The sequence below is a fragment of the Lytechinus variegatus genome, chromosome 1 (genome assembly GCF_018143015.1).
Source record: "Lytechinus variegatus isolate NC3 chromosome 1, Lvar_3.0, whole genome shotgun sequence".
NCBI lineage: Eukaryota > Metazoa > Echinodermata > Echinoidea > Temnopleuroida > Toxopneustidae > Lytechinus > Lytechinus variegatus.
This window is the reverse complement of record NC_054740.1, coordinates 53,096,690-53,123,666: the sequence shown is the minus strand read 5'-3', so window position 1 is coordinate 53,123,666 and position 26,977 is coordinate 53,096,690. Positions and strand designations below refer to the sequence as shown.

At 34.7% G+C, this 26,977-nt stretch overlaps 1 protein-coding gene across 16 annotated transcripts in view; it reads left to right on the top strand.

Annotated features, from left to right (window-relative positions):
• LOC121416499 (protein scribble homolog) overlaps window positions 1-26,977 on the top strand; it is a 161,673-nt gene that overhangs the window by 115,643 nt on the left and 19,053 nt on the right. For 6 of the 16 annotated variants that reach the window (XM_041610030.1, XM_041610051.1, XM_041609993.1 and 3 more), the window contains 14 exons: window positions 3,440-3,532; window positions 4,245-4,325; window positions 5,201-5,327; window positions 6,034-6,215; window positions 6,582-6,758; window positions 7,700-7,816; window positions 8,514-8,576; window positions 11,341-11,589; window positions 13,065-13,121; window positions 15,538-15,549; window positions 17,863-17,919; window positions 21,207-21,407; window positions 23,963-24,037; window positions 26,713-26,841. In XM_041610030.1, the coding sequence (XP_041465964.1) occupies window positions 3,440-3,532; window positions 4,245-4,325; window positions 5,201-5,327; window positions 6,034-6,215; window positions 6,582-6,758; window positions 7,700-7,816; window positions 8,514-8,576; window positions 11,341-11,589; window positions 13,065-13,121; window positions 15,538-15,549; window positions 17,863-17,919; window positions 21,207-21,407; window positions 23,963-24,037; window positions 26,713-26,841 (1,620 nt within the window). The remainder of the gene's footprint in view (window positions 1-3,439; window positions 3,533-4,244; window positions 4,326-5,200; window positions 5,328-6,033; window positions 6,216-6,581; window positions 6,759-7,699; window positions 7,817-8,513; window positions 8,577-11,340; window positions 11,590-13,064; window positions 13,122-15,537; window positions 15,550-17,862; window positions 17,920-21,206; window positions 21,408-23,962; window positions 24,038-26,712; window positions 26,842-26,977) is intronic. The other 10 variants (XM_041610036.1, XM_041610008.1, XM_041610064.1 and 7 more) reach the window with 10 other exon arrangements.

The following is a 26,977-nucleotide window of genomic DNA, read 5'->3' as shown; positions in this document are numbered from 1 at the left end:
AAGAAATAGATGCTCTTAACATCTCTGCTGCTCACGTGTGTACTGCTTGTCTGTATTATGAATAAAGTGTGATATGGTTGTATGTCGAAGTCGTGCATCTTTGATTGCTGTCAGTAAAAAAAAATTGGTTCTTAATGTAATTGTGTAGTAATTTTCTGTATGTTTAGTTTTTGTTTTGTTCCAGAAAAGTGACCTGTAACACATTCTGATCTCACTGACCAATTGAATATCTGTATTTTTCCTCTTCCATTTTCTATCTTTAATGTCTCTACATATTCTGTATATTTGTCCTTCAGATTCCATTGAGCTCTCTCATTCTATATCTCACTATCTTTTTCTTACTCATATGTCTCTCTCCCCTTTCTTAGTAAATATCTTTTATTAATTTCATATTGCTCAATTTTATGTCAATATTCCCTTGTTAATCTTTTACTTTTCCTTTACCTTTTCTTTTCCCTCTGTTTTAAATTTCTTAGATTTGTCCCCTTTTCTGTATTTTCATACAAAAGTTAGTTATTGATAAACCAGTGGTATGTCTGGTATGCATGCTTTGGGCAAAGTTTATCCAGTAATTTGTACAAGTTTACAGACTTTGTACTAAACAATTTTGTGACTTTTAAGTGACTTATTTATCTGAAAATAGATTCATGCGACCGTATGCCTTTTTGTCACTCATTTATTCTCTCTCCATCTATCTATCTATCTATCTAATCTAATCTATCTCTTTCGATGTTTTCCAGTCAATTTGATATTTGTCATATCAATATCTTTGTTGTAGATTTGCCAGTGTTTCTTAAAAAAAATCATAAATATAATTCTATAAGATTATTTTGTATACTAGAGTTGTTGAAATGGCCAAATACATTGTAGGTTATCCCTTGACATATACCTACAGAGTTAAATTCAGATTAATATGTGTACTAATAAACCTTTCATCGTACTAATTGACCATTTCATTTGATGACATTCATTGCTAGTCATAAGCTTATTCATTTTCCACATTCATTAATATTTCATCTTTAGATTTAACAATTTTATGGTTCCAATGCAAGAAGTAAACTAATGCAGCATTTTTTTTGTAGTACAAGCGTGCAAGACTTCATGAAATAGATCACTTTAGCACGTGATGTTCATGCTCTCGTGGTCAAAAAGTCATCTCCTGCCTAAATACATGGCCGTATCCAGGGCGGGAGCAAGTTCAGTTACCCCCCCCCCCCGCCAACATTTTGAAAACTTAATTTTTTGGTTGAAAATTTTCTACAAAATTCACAAATAGTGTGCACAAAATCCTTCAATTTTGCTTTAGAAAATGCAAATATGCCTCCTGACATTGCTGTCAAGTTCCCCCCCCCCCCGGAAAAAATACTGCCGATGATCATATTAAACTTTGAATTAAATTATTAGTTCTATTGTTACAAGCAGTTGGTCTACTTTTCTGATAGTCTCATGTCAGATAAAGCTAAACCCTGGAATTGTTGTTAATATTATTATACTATGGTATTCATGAAAAAGAAGTGAAAGAAATGGGGGGGGGGTAAGAAAAGCAGTGAAAATATGTTGTGTCTATGATACCACAAGCCCGACTTTGTTTTTTGAAATTAAAATCTATAAATTTTCTTACATTCCTGATGACATTGTAATGATGACAAATTCTAGAGCAGGATTTTCACACATGACTAGTGTATCGATGAAAGGGGGGGGGGGGGGTTAAAATATGTGTAATGCATGTGATATGTGTGCATGTTGGTTGTTGGTATTCCATTCTCATTACATGTGTTGTAAAATGTGCTCCATGTTTCTGAGCCATGGGAAGAATACCAGGGGAGTGTTTCAGCAATTCTCACAGACAAATTTCCTCTGAGCCAATCAGATGCAAGGGTTTTATTAGCTTATAACAGATTGTATGTGAAAAGTCACTCTCACGAAAGGCTCCCCAATATTGCATAAGCCTATTGAAAGAATCCCCTAATCTTGAACATATTTCTTGAGAGTGAATAAGAATTTTTTTACTTTCACGTGTCTTATGATATAAACCAACCTACATATATTATTCATCCTATACGGAAAAAAAAAAAAATTGTTGAAATATGTAATTTCTCAACAGTGAACCATTAGTAGATATCATCATTGGCTTCATGACTCATTAGTAGTGTTGGCAACATAATATCCATTATTGGCAAAGTTACTTATAATTGTTTTGTTTCATGGACAGCGGCATGTTTTTATTTCTTCTTCTTTGCTCACCTTCACTTACTGTTGCATGGTTTTCATACATCTGTATTTGAATATAGTTGGTTTCGCTAAAGCATGAAAGAACATAAAAGGCAGTGACTCTCTTGTTGAAGATGGACGCATGAATGTAGAAAATGAAAATAATGCATGTTTTGAGTCACAAATGGTGACTCTCGATTATTTTCTGTTAAAGATAAAAAAAAGTATTGGACAGGTGCTTGTTGAACACAATCCTTACTTTTTCATTTCTAGTACGTGCATATTCTTAATGTGACAGTTCTTGCCAATTGAAAACTTAAAAATAATGAAGCTGTTGAATTATACTGTATTATCCTTGACCTTATTCAATAACATACTGTTCACTTTGTATAGGTTTGTTACCTCATGTTTTGAACAGCAATTTAAAATTTTGGAAGCCAAAATAAGTATCTGGAGGGGGCTACCAGATCTGCCAACTTGTATGATTTTATCGCATTTTTTAAAAATTTGACTACAACTTTTATCAACATCTACTCTGTTAAATGGCCATACCTTCCAGATGACAATGCTGGGATCTTAAGTCAAACTAAAATCTCAATGAAATGCACCCCCCCCCTTCGTCAACATAAAAAAAAAATGTAATCGCTAGAGGGTATTCATTTGTCTCGCAATCTACTATGGTCAACAAGGAAATTCGTGATCACTCTCGCCAAAAGTGTTCACTAGCTTACAAGTTCACGAGCTTTCGAGTGCTGCTGCAACTCTTTATCAAGTGACTTGATAAAGAGTTGCAGCAGCACTCGAAAGCTCGTGAACTTGTAAGCTAGTGAACACTTTTGGCGAGAGTGATCACGAATTTCCTTGTTGACCATAGTAGATTGCGAGACAAATGAATACCCTCTAGCGATTATTTCAATCCGCAATAATGAACCTATTTAGTAAAAAAATGTAGTTTTGATGCAATCTTGATCAAACCATTGTCAACATCAAATGCAAATGAGAAGTCAAACTTAAATCTTGTTGAACCCCTCCCCCTCCCCCAACTGTGAGAGCATGGATAATACATAACCTTAAAAACAAATACATTTTAGACTACTCATCTGATTGTTACACCACACATTTCATTCATGGTTTACATTTTTTTTTTAAATTCACAATATGGGCTGTAATGTCTAAAATAAAAGAATGACTATTATTTATGTAACCATTTTGATTATCTCATCTGCAGAGAATAACCCTTCGGTTAGTGAAGGATAGCAATGGTCTTGGCTTCAGCATCGCAGGGGGAAAAGGTTCACCTCCCTTTAAAGGAACTGACGATGTAAGTATTGGACTTGTCTTTTGATAAGAGAATTCTATTTTACCTACATGTATCAAGCACTTTCGACCAATGTTTCAAAGCACCGTTTATACGAGAGGCGAAAACATGTTCATAATCGTGACATCATTTAAACTTGCTTAGAATTTATGCTCCTTTCATGCATTCCCTGAAGCCGTCTCTACGGAGAATTGCCTATCGTAAACACACCTTTTTATTATGTTTGCGGTTGGCATTAAATATTGGTGTCAGAATTAGAATGAGAAAGGACGTTGCAACCTAGTTTTGAACTAAGCATAAAGAAAAGCCTGACAATGATTTTAACCTGAAAATGAGAAGCATATACAGACTTAGAGACTCTTCAGATCGAAAAAATTTTGACTCCTAGTCTGGTCCTATATCAACAACCATATCGATGGAAAGAAAATATTGGAAGTTATTTCAAAATTCAGAGGCCTTGATTGACAGCAGATTTGTATTCAATTGGTTTATTGTGCTCTATCAAGCAATCATACTAAACGTAAAGTGAGTGATTGTAAGCAGGATTTTTAACTACTTACCCTGCCTAAATCTGCAACATGGGATAAGTTTTGACATTGTAGTGAGTTGGAATTTTTCAGGGCTCTTTTAGCACTGTTGGGGTGAAATTACCCACAGCCCCTGTGTATTTATCAACTGATTTTAAGTTTCCCTCTATTGCTGTTTTTCTTTTCAGTCAATATTCATCTCCAGGATATCAGAAGGTGGTGCTGCCGACAGGACGGGTGCCTTGCAAGTTGGTGACAAGGTCTTAAAGGTATTATTCAACATCTTGATGTGCAAATGTAGGATCTTTTTGTAGATGATGAATGTGGTGATGAGAGCATCGATGATGATTGAGATTAGAAGGATGATGAAGAATTGAAGAATAAGATGATAATGATGATTTGACGATGATGAAGATGATGATGGTGTTAATTATGATGAAGGTGGCAATGATGGTGATATTGATTATAATGAGGAGGATGGTGGTGGTGGTGCTGTTGGAAATGATGATGATGATGATGGTGTTAGTTTTGACGATGATGATGATGGTGATGATAATAATAATAATAATAATAGACAGTTCTTGTATAGCGCATAACACATTATAAATAACGTCTCTATGCGCTTCCAAAGGACTTGGATATTATTACCCTGGCTTTAGCCTCGCAGCCTTTTACAGCGTGCTGGCATTTCAAGGAATAAATTCCTGCCAGGTACCCATTTACCTCACCTGGGTTGAGTGCAGCACAATGTGGATAAATTTCTTGCTGAAGGAAACTACGCCATGGCTGGGATTTGAACCCACGACCCTCTGTTTCAAAGTCCGGAGACTAATCCACTGGGCCACAACGCTCCAACGTTAATGATCATATCATAATGATGATTGTGATGATGGTGATGTTGGTTATGACAATGATGATGATGAAGAATAGGAAGAAGAATATGATGTTTCAAGAACAAGTCCCAAGGCTCTGTCAAAGACATCTTCAAACAGATGTATAAGTACTCAGCCTCTTAATCAAGTTTTAAAAACTAGGAATGGGAATGAATGACCAATTTCAATAACTCTTTTTGCCTGATTGATGAGTTTTAGAAACCACTTTTCTAAATTCATGCTCAGAATATTTCTTGTGTTTTTATTGACAGATAAACAATGTAGAAATGGCAGAGGCAAGACACGAGATGGCAGTAGCACTGTTAACAAAGAGCAAAGAGATTGACCTGGTTGTTCTAAGGGAAACCATGGAGATTGAGCATCATGAACCATTAGTCAGTAAGTCAATGGTATCTTTATTTAGCATCACTGTTCATTTGTGAAACCAACTCCAGGGATGGGGGGGGGGGGTTCACATAGACTTAGAGTCATGCTTAGAGGGTTACTCCAAGCTGAAAATGATATTGAATGAACAGATGAAGTAAAATCAGGCAATAAAACTCTGAAAATTCCATCAAAATCTGACATGGAATGGCAAAGTCATGACGTATTAAAAAGTTTGTCATTACTTTGAAAAAATTCCATGCATGTCTTCGTTAATATGCTATGAGCAATCTGATGATGTAATTTCCTAACTTATTCTTTTCTAAATTATTTTATGAAATCATATTTATTAAAATTTTGTTCATCATGGATTAAAAAAAATTGGATTGACAACTGATTTAATGCATTAGATATTGATGTCAAAAATCCTGTAGAAAATATTTTTTTCAAATGAATACCCAGTGTATGAAATTTATAGTGGAAATGAACCTTGTTTTTTATTTTTTTTCCACTTTTAATTGTCAGATGTCACGTAATTGTTAGATGGTGGTATTAATAAGCAGATCATAAGATGTGGGGAGAAAAATATACATGGCAGTTGGGAATTTCCCCATGGGCAATATAGTTCTATTCCCACGTTTGTAGATTAGTGTAATAATATTTACCAATTTGACCAAGCAGTCCCAACACTTTCTGACTTCTTTTTGCTATCTCTTCCTAGAACATGATCCTCCAGAATTCAGATACCGCATGAACGGTCCCAACGGACCTGCAGAGGAGCTTGAGACGGAGGAGGTCTTACTCAAGAGGACGCGGGGCCCTCTCGGTCTTAGTATAGTCGGTGGTATAGATCACTCAAGTCATCCGTTTGGAGGCGACGAGCCGGGCATCTTCATCTCAAAGGTGAGATGGAATTTTGACTTCAAAAGAAATATAGTAGAGTACTTTTTCATGGAGCTGGATTTCAGTCACAGTGCCCAAAATTCTATGGCAAATTTGCTCTGAGCCAACAAGATAGCATGATTTTATTTGCTTTGTGCAAGAGCTTGTACATTGTTATTGATAACCATTTTTAAATTTTCAATGGAGTTGATATCAAAAATTTGTCCCGGGAAGGACTTGAATTCCAGAGTGAAGGCCCGCATGAACAAAAGCTCTTTCGCCCATGTAGAGAAATGCTGAGTTTTGGGAGCGTAAAGATGTAGATTTGGCTTATTTATCTGCTTATCAGAGTAATACTGTTACGTGTATCCCGTAATCGCTGTACAGATTGTCCCGAATGGTTCAGCGGCCAGTACCAATCTGAGGGTGGGTGATCGTCTTCTCATGGTAAACGGCAAGGAGATGAAGGATGCTACCCACCAGTATGCTGTCAATACACTCCTCTCAAACTCACAACACATTCACTTAGTAGTCAGGCATGATCCTCCTCCCAAGGGACTCATAGTAAGTATTTGGAGTCTTATCAAAAGTGATAATAAAATAATAATGATAATATTGGATTTATATAGCGCTTTTTTCAGAGGATACAACGCGCTGTTGATGGCATAAGACAAGCTAAGGTTTATGGTTATATAAGCGTGTTTTGAGCTATTTCTTTGAAGAGGTCAAGAGGAGAAAGGTTTCGGAGAGATGGAGGGAGTCTATTCCAAAGACGACCGGGGGGGGGGGGGGGGGGCAAGAGATTGAAAAAGAGTTGAAAGTGGCCTGTTTTCTGGATTTTGGAATGACGTAGGAAGGAGCAGCTGCAGAACAAAGAGAGTATGTAGGTTTTGTTGCTGAAATAATAAAATATGGTGTTAGCAGTGATAGCAGTAGTAGTGATGGTGGTGATGATGATGATGATGATGATGGGGATGATGATGATTAAGAAAAATATGATTTTCACAATGTTGAAGTGAAGGAGAAGGAGGGAAAAGAGTAAGACATAAGTGTAAGGAGGGAAGAGCAAGTGGAAAAGGATAAAAGAAAGGAAAAGAAGATGAAGAAAAGGGAGAGGGGAATGGAGAGGAAAAGGAAAAAAATATGAGGAAGAGGGGGAAGAAGAGGAAGGAGATGTGAAAGAAGATGTGAAAGAAGAATGACAAGAAAAAATACAAGGAGGAAGGAAGGAGGAACACACGTATGAATAATTAGGTAACAGTCATAAAATTATGTGTGAAAAAAGTGATAGTAATTAATGATAGTGATGATCAATTTTAGGCAATGGGATGTACTTTCACTTCCAGGGAATATGAATTTGTATACTGTGTTCGTATTACTTCAGTGGGAAGTGAGACTTCTCACCTTCAACACTGATAACAATTTACTCTTGATGAATACTCTTGATGGTTGGCTGATATTGACAAAATGTTCTAACGTTGAGTCGTCTTATCTTTCTCTCTCAGGAAATCAAAGTTCCCAAAGCTCCTGGTGAAAAGTTAGGTATCAGCATTAGGGGAGGGAACAAGGGTCATCCAGGCAACCCCCTCGATCGAAATGATGAGGGAATTTTCATCTCAAAGGTAAAGTTCTGCATGTAATCCTAGTATGATGATAGTTTCTTGTTGGTGTTTTTTATGATGGGGATGACGATGATGATGACGATGGCGATGACCATGATGATGATGATAATCATGATGATGATGGTGATGATGATTATGATTATGATGATGATGATGACAATGACGATGGGGATGATGATTGTTGTTAAGATGATGATGACCACGACAACGATAATGAAGATGATGACGACGACAACAATGATGATGCTGATTGAGATCATGATGATGATTAAGAAGATATTAATGTTAGAAGTAAGAATGTTCTTGATGATGACAATTACCTTGGGGACTAGCAATAGCTTAGTTCATAATGATAGTGTTAGTTATATTGCATATCTCTCTTTTATTAGTAGTAGTATTATTACCTTTTTAATTATAGAAAAAAGCTGTTACTCTATGTACAATTTGTTTATCTCTTAACTCTCTGCTATACTGTCACACATAAATTATGTATTAAATTTTGTATTTTTTCTGTCAGAAATGGATGAATGAAAAAGGGAATTTGAAGATGGTGATGAAGTTTTTTAAATGAATGAAAATTTTCATTAGCATCATCATTATTACTTTTTTCACCATTCATTACATTTATCAGTTCATTTTCATAAAAAGCCTCATTTCCATCAAATTCTATGCTCATTTTGATGTCTTTTATTCACAGGTCAACGAAGTTGGTGCAGCAGCTCGTGACGGGAGGTTAAGAGTGGGACAGAGGATATTAGAGGTAAGGAGAAAACATGGGAGCATTTCATGAATAAAAAATGAAATAAATGTCACTTATTTTTACCGACAGATGTTATATGCTACTGAAAATCCTTGCATCTGATTGGCTGCAAGTAAATAATTTAGTGAAAGTCTCCAACAGAAGCTCTCACTTCCTCTCACATTCCTACAATTTTTATTTGGCAATAGGTGTATAAAACTCAAATTTTATACACAGATTAAATGCATGACCATACTCTTTTGATGATGTTTAAAAGAAATGCCATCATGCTCTTGTATGAAATAAATATTTTAGAGAATTTTGTATACTATATTTTAATGTTTTTTTGTGTGCATTTTCACCCATAGAGTTAAATCAATCTTATTATCTTTTTCTGGGTATAGATGTAGAAAAAAAGGGGAAAGGGGGCAATTTTCTAATTTTTGTGTGATTTGAGTGACTAGCATCAATTTGTGGTTGGGTTGTTTGTTTGATTTTTTTTACAATGAAGTTGATATTTTTAATGAATACTCAGATATCTATATAATATTAATATGATTATTCACATATTAATGAACGTTTGGTTTCAAATAGTTAATGTTCTCTAGATATAGCTACTTCATTATCATTACATCAAGCACTTGTCATTCTTGTATTGTACAAAATCTCGCATAGCATTCCCCAACCCATCGGTCAGGAAATGACCTTTGACCTATCCAAATTCTCCATATTCATTTATCATTCGAGGTCATTGATATTCCATAACCCCTACCTCATTCTCTTGGAGAGACATCTAGTGACCTTTGACATAAAAACGTTTCCGTACCCATAGCCATTTGAAAATGACCTTTGACCTACAAAAATCCACCGTGCTCATAATTGTCACTCGACCTTTGACCTTCAGTATTCCTGTGTTCATAGACCATCATCCAAAGGTCATTTAGATTCCCATGACCCCCCACCTCATCGTCATGACGATGCATTTCAGTCCAACCATGTCAGTAGATTTAGTGAATGGGCATCTTGGATCTGTGCTTGTTGCACTTGATGCTTCCATGGAATACACATTCAATTTGATTTTGAAACTCTCCTTGGGTTTTTATATGCTTCAACTTAGTTTTTATTTCCGAGTGTATTGCTTGATTAGAAGTGGCTGGAATATTTTGCTTTTTAAATTTGAATTGCTTTTAACGAGAGGAACTAGAATTTATTCAATGCAGGTTGAGCATGACAGGATAGACATTCTTTGGCTTCTTGCATGTTAAATACGATTATCTCTTTTTTTAATTTCTCCCCCTTTTTAATGTGATATTTTCAAGTGGTTTGTGTTGACTAAATCCCTTTCACTTTTAATTTTTGGGGCATTTTCATGTTTGACATGAATAATATAGTATGCTTCAGAATCCCCAGATTACATGATCTGTTAAGATTTTGGCAGATATAAGATATGCATTACCTCTCCTTCGTCAACACAAACCAAATGGACATTATCTACAGTAACTTTGATTGTGTTTCTTTATCTATTTATTTTTGTTTATCAATCTTAATTTTTGTTTTCTTTCTCTTTTTTTGTATTTCTCTTCTTTATTTGTTTTGCTGTACCTGTATAATCTTTTCCATTTCTTCTGGTCTTTTTGTTTAACGTATCTTTTCAATCTTCTGAATATCCCTGTATCCTTGCGTTTCCATTTTCATATCATATTTCAAATGTTTCCATGTTTATTCTAATACATCCACTTATTCCTTCCTTTTACTTCTCTCAACTCCTCCCTTTTAATACCCGTCTAATTCTTACATCACACGCTGTCACGAACCCTTGATTATATCCCTTAATGAAACCGACCTCCATACGATTCTTCTTTGTCTATCTTAACATAAATGTCTTGCTCCTTCATTATTACCATTTCTGCATTCTAATACTCTCATGTACAAAACCCTCATTGCCTTCAATTTCTTTGCTTGGATCTATTTCCTTTGATCTTTTTCCTTTCAATATTCTGTCTTGCCTACTCTGGTTCTCTTGGCCTTTACCCAACCCCCGCATCTCTAAATATCTCCCCCCCTGTACTTCAAATCTATCTCTTCCAACATCCATTTATCTGTTTTTATTTTCCCCTCCACTGCCATCTTTACCCTTCCTTATTTTCATTTATTCCTTTTTTGTCCACCACCACCACCCCCGACACCACTAACACCACCACTTCTACAACTACAACAAATGCAACCATTCCCTACTATTTCTACCTCATCCTCTCATTATCATCACATTACCAACCACCCACTTTATTACCACCACCACAACAACAATCACAACCACTACCATTCATTACTACCATCATCACCACTACCCCTACTACTACCTACCACCATAATCACTACTGACATGAAACCTCTATCTCCATCATCCCCACCACATTCACCACTGCCGCTAATTACTACAACCACCACCATCACCACTACCACTACCATCATCATCCTCAACACCACCACCACCATCACTCCCACTAATTATTACTTCCACCATAACGACGACGACCACCACTATCACTGCCACCACCACTACCACCATCACCACCACCACCATCACCACCATTACCACCACCACCATTACTACCACCATCACCACCATTACCACCATCATTACTACCACCATCACCACCACTGCCACCACCACCATTACTACCATCATCACCACCACCATTACTACCATCACCACCACCACCATCATCACCACCACTACCACCACCACCATTATTATCACCATCATTACCACCACCACCACCAGGTGAACGGCCAGAGCATGTTGGGTTCCCGGCACCGAGAGGCTGTGATGGCCCTCCGGGGATGCGGAGACATGCTCAGCATCCTAGTATGTGATGGCTTTGATCCCAGTGAGGTAGCCTACTGGCAGTCCAGGCCAGGGTGCGCCGGCAACCCCCTATCCCAGGTGGACCTCAGCAAGAGGAACAGCCAGGAGAGCATCTCCTCCATCGATAGGGACATGACCACCGAGGAGCTCAACAGGTTAAATCAGGTAAGAACCTCTCTCTCTCTCTCTCTGCATGCTCTATTTGAAAGTTTGTAGAGGATGTCATTTGTTGGAAGCCAGAAGGGTGTTAATGATACACTTTATGCAGAGATAACCCCCTTTTGGCGCGAAAGATAAGCTGGGGCCCATTTCATAAAGGACTTGCAACTGTTGTAAGTTTGCCATTATGGCAACTACCATGGAAACCTTGATTTTGATTAGCTGCTGACCCCAGTTACCATTGTAGTTGCCATAATGGCAAAGTTACAACAGTTGCAACTCCTTCATGTTACATGATCATTATGTCATGATTGCAAGAATCCTCAAAACTTTACTCTTATGGCAGATTTGATTTGAATTGATAATTTGGTACAAAAGACAATTCCCCTCCCTGCCCCTGAAGGCAAGGTAGAGAGACCTCACGAATGATTACCTTTAGGTCCCCCCCCTCGATCATTGGATGATAATCTTCCTTATTGGTTGAATTGTTCAGAAGTCTTTGAAGTAAATTCATATATTATGATGATGATGATAATAGTGATAGTAATGATGATAATTATATGATTATATCCATGAATTGTGATGTGATCTTTAAGGAGTTGTGTGGGAATACTAACCATCCAAGTAAAGGCACAATCTTTTCTGTCTGAAGTTGCACTGATAACACTTATTACCATTTCTTCATCAAAATTTGATTAATATTATTGTAATTCATATTGTAATTTTTCCCCTTTAGTTGATCTTAGGGAGATGTGAAATTAGAAACTGAAATAAAAAAAAAGGAAATAGAAGAAAAAGTTCATATAATATAAAGTAGACAACGTAAGTTGAATTTAGGTGTATGAAAATATAGAGTAGAAAGAATTTATTAAACACTATTGGTTTTGGAAATGGTAAAATTTGTAGAGATTATATGCTTAGTCTTCTGTTTTCTTTATCCATTTTAGTTGGTTTTATTATGATTATTTTTGGAGGAAAGGGTAGGAAAACATATGACGATTTCTTTGACACTCCTGTCTAGAATGTATAATAAACAGAATTATAATTACTTAACTCCTATACAAGTTACCTTTTGTCAGAATTTTATAGATTTGTTTCCTTGATTTTAAATGACACCCTTTAATTTAGTGCATTGAATATTTTGTGTGATGTTTATAAAACCAAGAAATTAAGTAAATGTATGTTCATGGCCATGATAATTATTATTTTTTTTTGTATGATTTATCCAAGTCATATATAGAATTCTGATCATTCTGGTATGCTAGTACATTTCGAGGTAGCTTCTTTAATGTGATTGCACAGCAGTGCTGGTAGTGCTAAAATTGTAAAGTCCTATAGAGTAAAAACGATTCGGAGTAATACCACCTCTTATTCTCCTTTTTTTCTGGTATGTTTTCACCCTTTACCTTTTTCTTTCCTCCTCTCCACTCTCCACTGTCTGTGTGTGCGTGTTATCTCCTTACTCCACCGTGGGCTTCTAGGAAGCTGAGTTTCAGTTAGAAGCCCAGGAATTTGAGGAAGAGGAATTAGCCAAACTGGTGAGCCTTTACGCCATTCCAATACATTGTAGTCTCACATCCCATACAGGGTGTCCCAAGAAAAACAACTCTTATCCAACTCAAAGATCAAAATCATTTGTAACCTTTGCCAAAACAATCATGCCCAGAGACATGTGACACTTGAAATAAAGCATATCATAATAAGTGTGTTTTCTGTTTCTTTTTACAAATCTTCTATTTTTGCACTAAATCATTGAATATTGGGACCCTTTTTTAGCATCCTGTGTGATATGTATTCACACAGCACATGCTTGTATATTGTCAATGTTTGTCATGTTCATTCATGTCTACATGTATATTTGTGAATTGTACAGAAAAAAAATAGAGAAAAGATTGCTATATTACTTACATAAAAAAGATTGTCTTGCAGTGCTCATATCAACTAAATTGCTGATACCCTTCATTAAAAAAGTGTCCAGTTTGTGTATGAAGTTAACTTGTTGGAGTTGATTCTCACTTCCTTGTTTTCTTGGGAATGTGGAATTTAATTTATATCTCACCCTATTCTAAAATGTGTTATTCAAAACCAAATTACTCAGCTTGGGGATATGGAATGTCTACTTGCGATTGATTTATTGAATTGATGGCAAGTTCTCAAATCCAGTGCAATTTTTTTTCTTTTTTTTTTTTAAATACAAATTTGCACTGGATTTGAGAACTTGCTATCAATTTAATAAATCAATCGCAAGTAGACATTTCATATATATATATTTTAGAATAGGGCAACATATAGACTACATTTCACATTCCCAAGAAAACAGTGCAAATATTGTCAATCTTGTCATTGAATTCAATACGTTTAAAAGCATATATATAATATTATGAAACCCACCTTTCATCACATAGATGTAATATACTCTCCCCCAATTTTAACATAATGAAGCCGTTGCCTTTTAGAGCCGGTTAGTCCACATGTATGTGTAAAGCCTATAGAATACACAGAATGTAGTATTCAATGGGTTAAATGCTGGTATATTTTTCTTAAATGACTGTATGCATGGATTTATTGCATGCCTGTGACAAAGTAATGAGAATTACACTTTAAAAGCTATGGTGTTAAAATCAACACCAGTCAATGTTCATGGAGGACCACACATTTCAGTGTTAAAAATGCACCATGGGATATGGACATAACACCACTGTGTTAAAATAACAAACATAATGTGTTTAACACCCACGGGTGTAAAGTACACAACACCATGAATCCAACATGGGTGTAGAATGCTTAGTGTACGTGTGGTCCTCTGTAGACACGGGTTGTCTGGTGCGGTTTCAGCACCATTGTTGTTTAAATGTAAATGATGATTGGTGCATTCTGCCTTATGAGCATATTTGAGCATGAGCATTTGTCCTTTCCTTCACCAAAATGTCCCACTTCCTGTCATTGTGTTCATTACATTTCATAATGTTCCATTCTGATTTTGAATGTAACTTTTCAAGTATTTCCTTTCATATGAGAGCAGAAAGAAATATATATTTTGAGATATGTATGATGCATTCAGAGAGAATGCTACTGTTTGATATTAAGGGTTTCATAGAAATTATTCAAACAGTTGTACTGCTGAAGAGGGCCTTCCAGCATGTGGAAAGTGAAAAATGTTTTTAAAATTCTTCATTCCATGAAGAGTTATTTTCAAGTCATTGATAATTTACTTTCTGTATGAAGCAGAAGCAGCTAATTATATTACTGATATTTAAGTCTATTGATCTATTAAAAAAAAGCATCTCTATCTTGTGTATTATTATTGTATTCATGTGCATTTAATTTCCAAATATAGTTTCTTGAATTACTTTTCAGTACTCGTGTTTTTAATGTATACATACAGAGTGATAACAAATATATATATCTTCTCATACTTTTTCAAGAGGTTTGATGGATATGCTCAAAATATGCTGTGAGAAAATGTTAGGAAGCAAAAATTAAACAGATGTAACAAGTGCTTTTAAAAGAAACTACAATATTATATTGTGAATTGATATATGTAGCAGTTTAGCAGAGTGAAAATTATACTTTCCATTCTTCATACCCATGCCCAATATTAGTGCTACCATTTTCCTCTCCCCCACCCCCATTTATGTGTATTCCCCTCCCCTTCTCTCCCCTTCCCATTCTCTGTTTTACCCCTCCCCACTCCTTCTCACCCACCCCCTTCTCACCCTTTCCCCTTCCCATGCACTTACATGTATGTATTCTCCCTTATCCCCTCCCCTCTGCCTCCCCTCCCCCTTCTCACCCATCCCCACTCCCCCTTCTCCATTACCTTCTCACCCCCTCCCCCTTACTCACCTACCACACCCCTCCCTCAGCGTCTCAATGTATCAACAATCATTTTACCATTTTATTTATCTGTTGTTCATTTTACTTTCATTTTTATTACATCCCTTCCCTCTGTAGGATCAAAGAGAGGTAAAACACAATCAGAGCACATAGATTAGCTTGGATTGACATTGTCATGTTATTCACTGGTTTTGATTTTGTTTAATACTAAAACATTTTGTTTATTGCTTACAACAGGTATTTTATACTTCAGTAGTATGTTGCCATCGTAAAATATCTTTAATTATCAAAATCCATTGAAACTAAGTATTTTAGACAGCTAATTCATTGTTATTCCTCCATAATGTACTTTTGTATGATGTAACAAAGTATTGGATTGAAATTGCCCTGTTTATTACTGGTTTGTATTTTGTGTAATACTGGAACCATTTTGTTATTTGCTTATAGCGAGATAAACCTCTAAAATAACAGTATGTTGCTATCCTGAACACTTTTCAGTAATTATCAAATTACAAAAACCTTTAGATAGAGTCATTTAAGACAGATAAATAATTTTTTATGTTTGGGCAGTGTTAAAAAGAATAAGAATGTAAATAAATGCATTTAGTTTCATATTTCTTACTATAACATTACTCTGCAATATTTTTAATGAAATATAATTTCAACCACTATTCATACTCAAATAATGATATAAGTTAAAAGAATAATTTAAATTTGGTTTTGATCTAATCATCATTTTATTATTTTGTATAGAGAGAATTATAAATTAGCACAAAATTCAGCACCAATTTTACCCTCTGAACAAAAAAAAACAAACTAAGACCTACATGAACCTACATCAACAATTATGAAAATGACATCTTTGAAATAATGATGATCATTATTTTACTTGCTTATCATATACCTTATCACTTATTTTATGCACTGTAAATAAATAAATGCAGTTTATTTACCCTGGCTGTAGCAGAAGAGCTATTACACAATTAAGCATTTCAAACAGGGACCTTGTGCTCCTCAATAACCTGGGTTGAGTGCAGCACAGCACAGTATCGATAAATTTCTTGCTGAAGGAAAATTTTACTTGGAAAAATACAACAAACAACTGTCTGATATTTTGTTGTCTTTAGAGTGCACTAAGAATTATTCCTGTAAAATGGCACATTGCACAAAATGGTGATTCCTATATGGGTTAGAATAATGATAACAATGTATACTCAATTTTTATATAGTGCAAACTAAAACAAAAAGAGAAAAATATCTTTTTGATATTTTTCACTCCTGATGGGAATGTATATTGAAGGGTTTACAATCAAATCCTGTTTTCTATAAACATCATTTTTAGGGGGGGGGGGGTGGTGATAATAAAAGGGAATTGGAAGGGAACATTAATAAACTGTATTGGTGCATATTTTAAACATTGTTTTTTTTTCATTCAAACATATACAGATACAATGTAGGCTATGTTCAAGGCTCTGTAATTTTGCATATTGATAATATAATTCCTAAATTATGTAATCTGAAATCATTTATATCCACCAAGCTTAATATCATTCACGTACTAGCTAAAATCCATTAGACAAGGTATAAACTTGTTTTTAAGACTTGCTTTTATTTCACTCAATGGCAATGTGGGAAAACCATCTCCAAATATCTCCATGACCTTATAATTATTTGTTTATTCATTCTTTAATTTTAATACCACAGTCCACACCTTTGTTTTCTCATTGAATTGCTTTGTGTTTTGTTTATAATTTTGTTCACATCCACTTCCTACTCTTTGTTGTGTTCATTTTCGTTAATGACTCTTTACAAATGTGTCTATCCCTGTCTAATCTGTCACTATTTTATGGAGCACTGTGTTTAATCAATCACCTTCACACTTTTATACTGACCGCAAAATGAAAAGGAAAAGCACTATATCATTTGCAATGCTAGTAAAAATATTCAACTAAGATTAATCACATATTTGATATTTTTGATGACTTACCACAATATTTCTGTCATTAAATAAATGAGAGGAAATATTAAAGATAAATGAATACATGTATTTACATTTTGATAACATAGTTGAAAGTGACTGATAAGAAAATATGACTAATACTTTAAACAAAATTGAAGTATATCAATGAGAAGTGTGTAGAATGACAAGATGAGAGGAGAAAATTTTAGAATTAATATTATTAAAAGAACACTAATTAAGTTTGAAATATTCTAGAAATGTTCATGAGTACATTAACGCAATAGTCGTGATATATTGTCTGTCTCTTTGAGTGTATGTTTTCAATATTGGTGCTGTTCTTAGTGTTTTCTCTCTAACCAGTCGCACCCATATTTCTATAACCTTGTTATAATTTTTTCCTTTCATATTTGTTTCCTTTTTTTACTCCCTTCCCCCATTCCTCCTCATATGTATCTCTTCCATTTTGAATTTGTCATTGTTAGGAAGAGATGAGGAGACAACGAGAAGAAGAAACAAGGAGATTAACGGAGGAAAATGAGGTAAGAAACTAACCACCTGAAAAAAAGTCTAATGGATAGTTTTAAAAGGATTATACCTACCTGAAAAAAAAAATTGCCATGAGGCTGTTTTATGAAGCTATTTGTACGTTATGCACAGCGTTACTGTTTCCTTGTGACCCTTTCTTGTATATAAAATACCTTTAAGTTTCCCTGTTCTAGTATAATGGGTGTACATTTTCTTCAAATCCCAATCAAATATGTACGTCAATAACTAGATACATCCACTTGATGTGCTAGTTCTTGTCTAATAACCTGCTCCCCCTATAATTACTACCCAGCATTTTGCTGAATATCGCCATCTCCCGACGTCACATGAATAGGCACTTCAGTTTAACTATGTAACAGTTAGGGAATTTCATCCGTAGCTAGTGGATGGGAATCCAAATTATGAAGAATTTGAATTAAATGGTGACCCCAGGAAAGGGTCACCATTCTGGCGTAAACTATTGCATAATCTACAGACATCTTTACATATTGCCCCCCCCAATTATTTCATAAGAAGTACATGTACACCTACAGTAAAAAAAAGGTTTTGTGTATCTTAGATGTTATTTATGAAATTCAAGAAAATTTGTAATCTATTTAATATGTTCAGACCTGAATATTGTTTTTTTGTTATGGATTCATATGCATATTTTTGTTCCTGTTTCCATTGCTTGTGTACTAACCTCTTTCTCTGCATGTTTATTCCAGTCAAACTTGTATTATATAGTGCGCACTACATATACGCATCTGTCCTATTTTCATTATTGAGAATGGGTTCCACAGACAGTTTTATGTATTCATGTAAAAAAAGGGGGTTGAATGCTGTGTGGAGGTGAATATATTTCATGACAGTGATACATTTACAGTTATTGAATATTATATGGGATTAACTAACATTATATTTGATGCTTAATGATTCTTTTAAACCACATCTCATCATTCATCAATTGTTATTTGCCATTATATACACACATTTGTATAATCCAATTGAACTGCCTTCATTTATATTTATTTTCAAAATCTGAATATACTATTTGTAAACAAAAATAGAATATAGAAAAAAATGTTTACATATGTCTCGGAACAGGAATACCTGATAGATGGCACATATCATAAAATGCTTTGTTTATTATTATTATACAAGATGTTGGAGTGGTCTGTCATTTATTTAAATTTTTATCAAGATTTCTGTTTTAATGGATAAAAAAATTTATTTCAGTAAAAAGAGAAAAATCCAACAAGCATAACATTGAAAATTTCATCAAAATCGGATGTAAACTAAGAAAGTTATGACATTTAAAATTTTGCTTAACTTAACAAAACAGTTATATGCACATCCTGATCGGTATGCAAATGAGGAGACCTATGACGTCATCCACTCACTTTTTCTTTCGTATTTAATTATATGAAATATTCAAATTTTTCCTCATTGTTAAGTGAAACAAAGATTAATTCCTCCCTGACCTGTGGAATTAGCATTGTTTTGATACTAGATGGTTCATTCAAGTTGATCCTTATTGTCAAATATGTAAAGAAATGAAACATTGTACCATGTAAACAATAAAAATAACCAAAGAAATACCGTAATGAGTAAGGGACATCATCAACTGTCTCATTTGCATGTCACTGAGTTATACATATAGCTCTTTTGTGAAAAATAAATGAAACTTCAAAGTGTCATTTCTTATTTTACATTCGATTTTGAATGAAATCTTCAGCGTAATGCTAGTTTGATTTTCCTTTATTCAAATCAACATTTTTCTGGGGTGGACTTGACCTTTAAGTACTTTGTCACAGACCTCTTTCACACTGTAAAAGAGCACTCATAGCTTGAACGGAATTCACGGGAGAAGGAACAAAGTTCAAGTTCAAGTCACTGGTGTACAGAGAAGGGGAAGGGGACTTGGGAGAGGGCCCCCACCTCGAAAAAAAAAATAAACGGGGGCTGGGGGCCAATTAGCCCCTGAAATGCTCAAAAGGGCCCTGGAAATTAAAAAAAAAGGAGCCGTGAAAATCCCCATTCATTACAATGATAAAGCTAGTCTTACGTTACAGAGGGGGCAGTAAGTTGTGAAAAGTAGCCCCTGGTAATGAATAATATATATTTTTGCCTGGCCCCTGCTAAAAAAGTTCTATGACCAAGGGAAATAAAAAAAAAAAAAAGAATAGCCAAGAAAAGTGGGTGAAATGTGATTTTTTTTTTATAGTTTTTTTTTGTGTGTGTCAAAATCTATCACAAAATTCAATTTTCAAGTCTCCCAATAAAATATGCCCATCCGCTCAGAACTTCAAGGAAATTTGTTACAAATGTAATGTTTGGCCTATATATATATATATATATATATTTTTTTTTTCTTTTTGGGTGGGGGGCTAGTTAAAAGTTTATCAAAGTCTCAAATCGGCAATTGAGCATTAGTTGGTTCTCAGTGTCAGTGTAAATGCAGTATTTGCCTTTTCCTTCAAATTATAAATGCTATTATCTTTGAAGTGTGAACGGGGTTACGGTATCAGTGGAATTTGTGCACTTTTATGATCATGATGCCAGTGTGATGTGTATGCTACAGGCTTTGAGGCTAATACTTGCTTGATTCAAAATGAACTTTATAGTGTACTGCTTCCACTTCTTGCTATCACAATATTGTGTATTACGAGTGTATGAGATCAGATAAGTTATTAAAAAGGGTTTATATGAGATTACATTGTGTGCAGTGTGTGAAGTAATTTTGATACTTGACTTTTGGGTTCACGTTTTGAGTGAAATAGCTTTGCGAAGAAGACTTCATTCAAACTGAAAACGATTATGTTAAAACAGATTTTATGAAAATATTCAAAATTCAAGAGGCAAAATTCAACAAATATCAGGTACACATACAAGTCCTTTAACGTACAGTGAGAAGATTATTTTTAAAATCAAATTTATGAACATTGACCCATCAGTTATACAGGTGAGAATTGGTTTGAATTGTGCTTGATTGTATTAGCAGCGGGAAGAATTATGACTGTCTGGGAAGCTTATATTTTAGGTATTTAGAGACATAAATAAACTTTTTTTATTGCAATTGAATCCCTTTCTCTCCCCCTGAAAATAATTACAAAGAAATGTCTATAAGAATTTAAATTGGGAATTTTTTTTAGTGTATTTCTATTTATGAAATTCAAATAGTCAATAGCAGACATCACGCTGGCATTTTACATTTGCATGTTGCCTGCTCTTTAGATCTTCATTTCATCTCTCTCCCTCCCCTCTCCCCCCCACACTACCCCGTCCCCGCGGTCATCAGGAAAACTTCCAAAAGATAATTAGGAGAAACGTTACCCCTCCTGCCCGGCAAAAAACCTTTGCCCAGGAGCAGGAAGAAGAAGAGACCGATGACGAGGAGGTGGACACGCCCTTGCCGCGTCTCAGGAGTCCGGACTCGGAAGAAGATTTGATAAAAGAAGAGTTGATTCCCCTGCGGGTCGATACAGAGATTGAAATCAGTGTGAGTTTTATATGAAAACAAAATAATGAGGGGGACAAAAATCCACCCAAAACAAGAGAGAGAATTTGCTCAATTTGAGACATCAGTTTGCAGTGACATTCCTTTCCTCTAAATTAACCACAATATTTCCCCAAAGATTCCTTTGTGCAATACTGTTTTTCTCCAACTAATAGAGTTTACAAACACTTTACCTTTAATACAAATTGTTAACTGTTTAATGTTTCTGGAAAGTAGATTGATAAATGAATAGATTTTGAATGCTTACCTTTGATCTCTGTATCTCTTATAATGCTTTTTGTTGGAATGGGAAGTACTCACATTTCTTTTAATGATGTGGCATAATTATAGTCTTTCTGTGGTGATAAGTTTTCTTAAAAAAAGAGATATATATATTTCAAAAAATAAGATTTATCCTGGTGTATTATCACAATTAACTCTCATCTCCCATTAAACATCACTTACCCCTTTTTAATCTCTCTTTCTAACAAACTTCATTCTTCATCTAATAGAATGGTCTCATAGAGTTTAGAGTGTGGATAGCATGTGAACTGACTCTCACTTTATAACATCTTTAACACATTTTCAATCTAATATCTAGTCAGATACTGTGTTGTACATGTTAGCTCTATCATTCGTGTTCTGCCATATGAACCAAAACATACTTGTTCGATCGTCATGGTCTCACTACCAATCTAGTTTAGAATTCTGGTGGGTGTTTCATTAAGCTTTTTGTAAACTAGGAGCAACTTTACATTCGACTGGTGAGCCTTTCTTTGGAACGAAATAATTACCCATATAAATCTGGTGTGTATCAGGTTACTGCAAGAAAGGATCACCAGTCGTTCATAAAGTCGCTCGTAGTTTACAGCTTTATGAAATACCCACCTGGGCCCCGTCTTATAAAGCATTGCAATTGATCTGATCAATCGCAACTATTATGCATGTTTGTTCAAAATATTTTCTAGCTATGATGTAATATTCATGCATTCATTGTTTTCTTGAAAAATTCACAGTGCTTCTCTTTGGTTACCAAGGACATTGTGCAAATTTCCTGTAGAAAAAATTATGACCCTTGTGGGTTACGATTAATTGGATAAATCATAACTCTTTGTAAGACGGGGCCCTGATCTTGTTTGTGTTTTTCTGTATCAGTGAGTGGAATCTTGATCCACATCCGTATCTTTTAACATAAAACTTAGCCATTGATTGTAGTACAAATTTTTATGATTGTTTGCATTGACAACAATGTACAATCAATCATAAATATCAGTTATATGATCAGTCACTACTCTTTGTGTTACAGCACCCAGTATGTAATTCTTCATGTCCTCTGCACATAAATCAAATGACCAAGTTGAGTCAATGTTTGATGTCAATCATGAGAATAGACTGTGAACAAAAAGGTCATCGATCTGGGGCCCATTTCATGAAGAGTTACAACTGTTGTAACTTTGCCATTAAGGCAACTACTATGGTAACCTTGATTTTGATTGGCTGCTGAGCCCTGTTACCATGGTAGTTGCCATTATGGCAAAGTTACAACAATTGTAATTCTTTATGAAACAGGGTCCTGGATTATAGGTCAACAAGTGAGAGACAGCGTATGACAATAACATAATATTACACTAAAGAAAGTTCCTGCTAAATCAAAATATTGTAAATTTATTTTGGAAATGTTTGAGCAAAATAATATGGTGGTTCTTACACTTCTTTAGTAAATTCTGTATGAAAATTGAAATGATTGATCCATTCATGGAAGAATGCGCACACAATAGAGGCAAAAATATTACTTCACAATAATCGCAGATATTTTTAAACCATGTTAAGAGTGAATTATAGCATTTTGGGGCAATTGTTATCATCTGTACACTCAATTAATTACTCTTTCGCGTTTATCCAACGATTGGCAGCACTTTGACTGCACCTCTGGTAGTGTGTGTTTTAGTACAGGTTGAAAATATTTAGCAGTCAAAAAAAAAAGAAGAAAAAAAGAAATTAGTGATTCCCCCCTAAAATTGAGTTCATCAACCCGTTGAAAAATCAAAAAGTGTCAGTAAATATGATGGATCTATGGATTAATGATAAGCTACTACAGCAATTCAACATCCACCATTAAAAAAAAAGAAAATGAGATTAATGTATTTTGGTAATTTGATTAAAAATTGCCATTTTGCCTTTAATGTGTGCCCACTCATACATCACCCGATCAATTTTGTTTTTGAAAGTTGGTCAACTATTGGAACACTCCTATTTAGAGTTTTGCACAAATACCTTGCAATTAAACATTACACTATTCCTGTTTTGATTTAGCGGAACTTTTCTTTGATATATTTCGACAGAACATTGGCATAATTACTTCTTTTATATAATGAATTATTTAGCATTATTAATTCTTACTAAGTTAATGCTAATTTCAATTGATGCTAGCTTGTGAATTATTACATCATTCTATACAATGTATTCACTGACAGAATTCTGTTAATGCCTCAGTTTTGTCAAACCTTTGTTTTTCATGCTTTTACTCATATTTTTATATTTGCCCTGCTTCATTTTAGTCCAAGCAACAAACCCAAACAACAGAAAATGGAACGGCAGATGATGATGATGATCTTCCTCTCCCACAAGCAAAGGTAGGACATTCTCCAAAAGGGTTCCCTCATTCCCAGGTGGATTGAGATATATCTTCAAAAGTATACACTCTTTTAGAGGGAAAATATTTGGAGATGAATTATAATTTTTATTTTCAACAAGTTTTTCTTGGGTCCCCTCTGTCGTGTTTGATAAAGACAGGTTATATGCTTTTACTGTGATCTGTTGAAAACAGACTTGTTGACTGGCTTAGGGCAGATTTGAGCAGTTGCCATTGGTAACAAGTTTGGTGAAAAGGGGTCCTTTTAGTCCCAAACACATACATGTATGTAGTTTGTAAGTGACATAGCCCTACTTTCTAAGGCATATGTTTACATGTACATGTAGATACATGGAACCCTATGTACGTAGGTTTACTGCTTTGGTTTTAAACTGATTCATGAATCCTGATTACAACTCAATGAATAATAAAGTGACCTTTTTGATTATATGATTGTATAATTATGTTCACCTTATGGGTACGATAAGCCCTAGAATAGATAAAGTATTTTCTAGAATGGCAGTACACTATATCAACATGCATTTGTAAGAAATTAGCAGCCGCAGCCATTCTATTTTTATTTGGACTGAAAATTCAAGCCATCAATTTTATTTTCTGCTCTAAAGTCTATCAAGTCATTTAGTTTGCAATGAACACTTTCGAGCTGGATTTATTATTATAATTTGGCATAGCACATCACACAAGTTTCAATTTTATTTTGAGCATAAGTATAAAGAAAATAAAAAAAAGACATCTGAAGCTTTTTAGAGAAAAATGGGAGCTGAGCATTTTCGTAGTGTAGTTTAAATCCCTAATTGCAAAAAGGATTTCCCTTTTCATCTCACAGCATTTTGCATATACATTGCCTATTTAGTTCAAGTATGTTCATCAGTATTAAAGGTCAAGTCCACCCCAGAAAAAATATGTTGATTCGAATAAAATAGGGAAAAACGAAACTAGCATAATGCTGAAATTTTCATCAAAATCGGATGTGAAACAAGAAAGTTATGACATTTATAAGTTTTGCTATTTTTCACAATTATATGCTCAACTCAGTATCATGCAAATGAGACAGTCGATAATGTCCCTCACTATTTCTTTTGGGTTTTTTTATTGTTTGAATTATACAATATTTCTTTTTTTCAGATTTGACAATAAGGACATAATTGACTGAACCATATAGTATCAAACAGTGATAATTCCACATGTTTAGGGAAGAATTAATGGTTGTTTCACCTGACAATTAGGAGAAAAATAGAATATTTCATATAATAAAATACAAAAGAAATAGTGAGTGGATTACATCATCAGTTTCCTCATTTGCATACTGACCAGGATGTGCATATAACTGTTTTACGAAATAAAGCAAAACATTGATATGTCTAAACTTTTTTTATTTTACATCCAATTTTGATGAAATTTTCAGTGTTATGTTTGTTGGATTTTTCTCTTTTTATTCAAATCAACTTTTTTGTTGGGGTAGACTTGTCCTTTAAACAAGCAAAATTTTGAGCTTCTTTTCTGGATTCCTGCTGAAGTTTTCACAGTAGAATTTTGAATGTGTTTGCGTTTCTACAAATCTAGTCATTTGTCAGAGGTAGCACATTTCTGTTTTTTCCCATCTCATTCATTCAAAATATTTGGCATAGATTCAATAGAGACCCATGTATTTCCTATTTATGGAGAAAAATATTAAGATTGAAAAATGTTGAAAGACCCGGTAGGATTTATTCCTTGAACGCTTTAGCGCCTATTAATATGGCGGCTTAGCTACAACCGTGGTAATAATATGATACCAAGTATCAAAGCGCAGTTGAGTACATGCACATAGAAAATGCGCTATATAAATGGAGTATTGTTATTGTTATTATATATAACAATAGACTTGGGGTTGAAATAAAAATAGCAACCATTAAAACTGGTTTTGAATAGTCATGTTTATATTCACACTTGCATGTCCCATCTATTTACATGTAGTGCATGTCCAGCTGATTGAATGAAAATTAGCCATTACTTTGCTCTCATCTCTTAATTTTGCTGTGCTTTTTAGTGAATAGCTGCGAGATATTAGATATTATCCTATATTTAATGTGTTCTTGCTATAACAAGCTATTATTTGCATGGATATTAATTATGAACAAATTCTTGAAACCAATTAAATTGGCATGAAGTAAATTATAACTACCCCCATCAAAACAGCTTTCAGATTCCTTGTCACAGAATTTTTTTTTTTAAGTATGGAATATAAGGTTGATATTATCATTTTTCTAGAAAAGGATCATTATAGAAACAAAGACTGGAAAAGGAAAGTTAAAAGGAGGATGATTAAAAAAGAGAACAAAAGCAATGTTTATATTTAGATAATATATTGGGAATGACTTTTTGCAGACCAATGACATTCAATTTTCTCAATAGATAATCAGACATGAACTAAATCAGCTTTAATGAACATCTAAAATATCTTATTATAATCAATGAAGCCATGCTGTTAAATCAGTGTCTGCATGAATATACATGTAAACAAATCAAACTGTTACTACCCATCAAACTTAGAACAGAAATATATTCATGCATAAATATAGATGAAGCCCCACCCCCTTTTCTTCCCCGTAATTACTTTGAATTCTGCCTCCCTGATAACCTCCTCATTTAACTTGCCACCGATCTCCCAAGCAGCCAAGGAAAAAGGCGCCGCCCCCGGTGGCCCCAAGGCCCCGAAACGCCTTCCGTGGCATTCGAAACTCGAGTACGAGCAGCACGGCCTCCCGATCCTCCAGTGTTTCAACCCCGCCCGGGTCTCCTGAGGTAGAGTACCCCGCCCCCACCCCTCTAAACCTTGCAGCTTGAGTTTCACCCTCTGTACACCACACTCTGTCTGGCATGGTCCCGTGTGTTTTGTTTTGTGTGGTGTATTTCAAATGCCTGACTTTGTATTTCAACA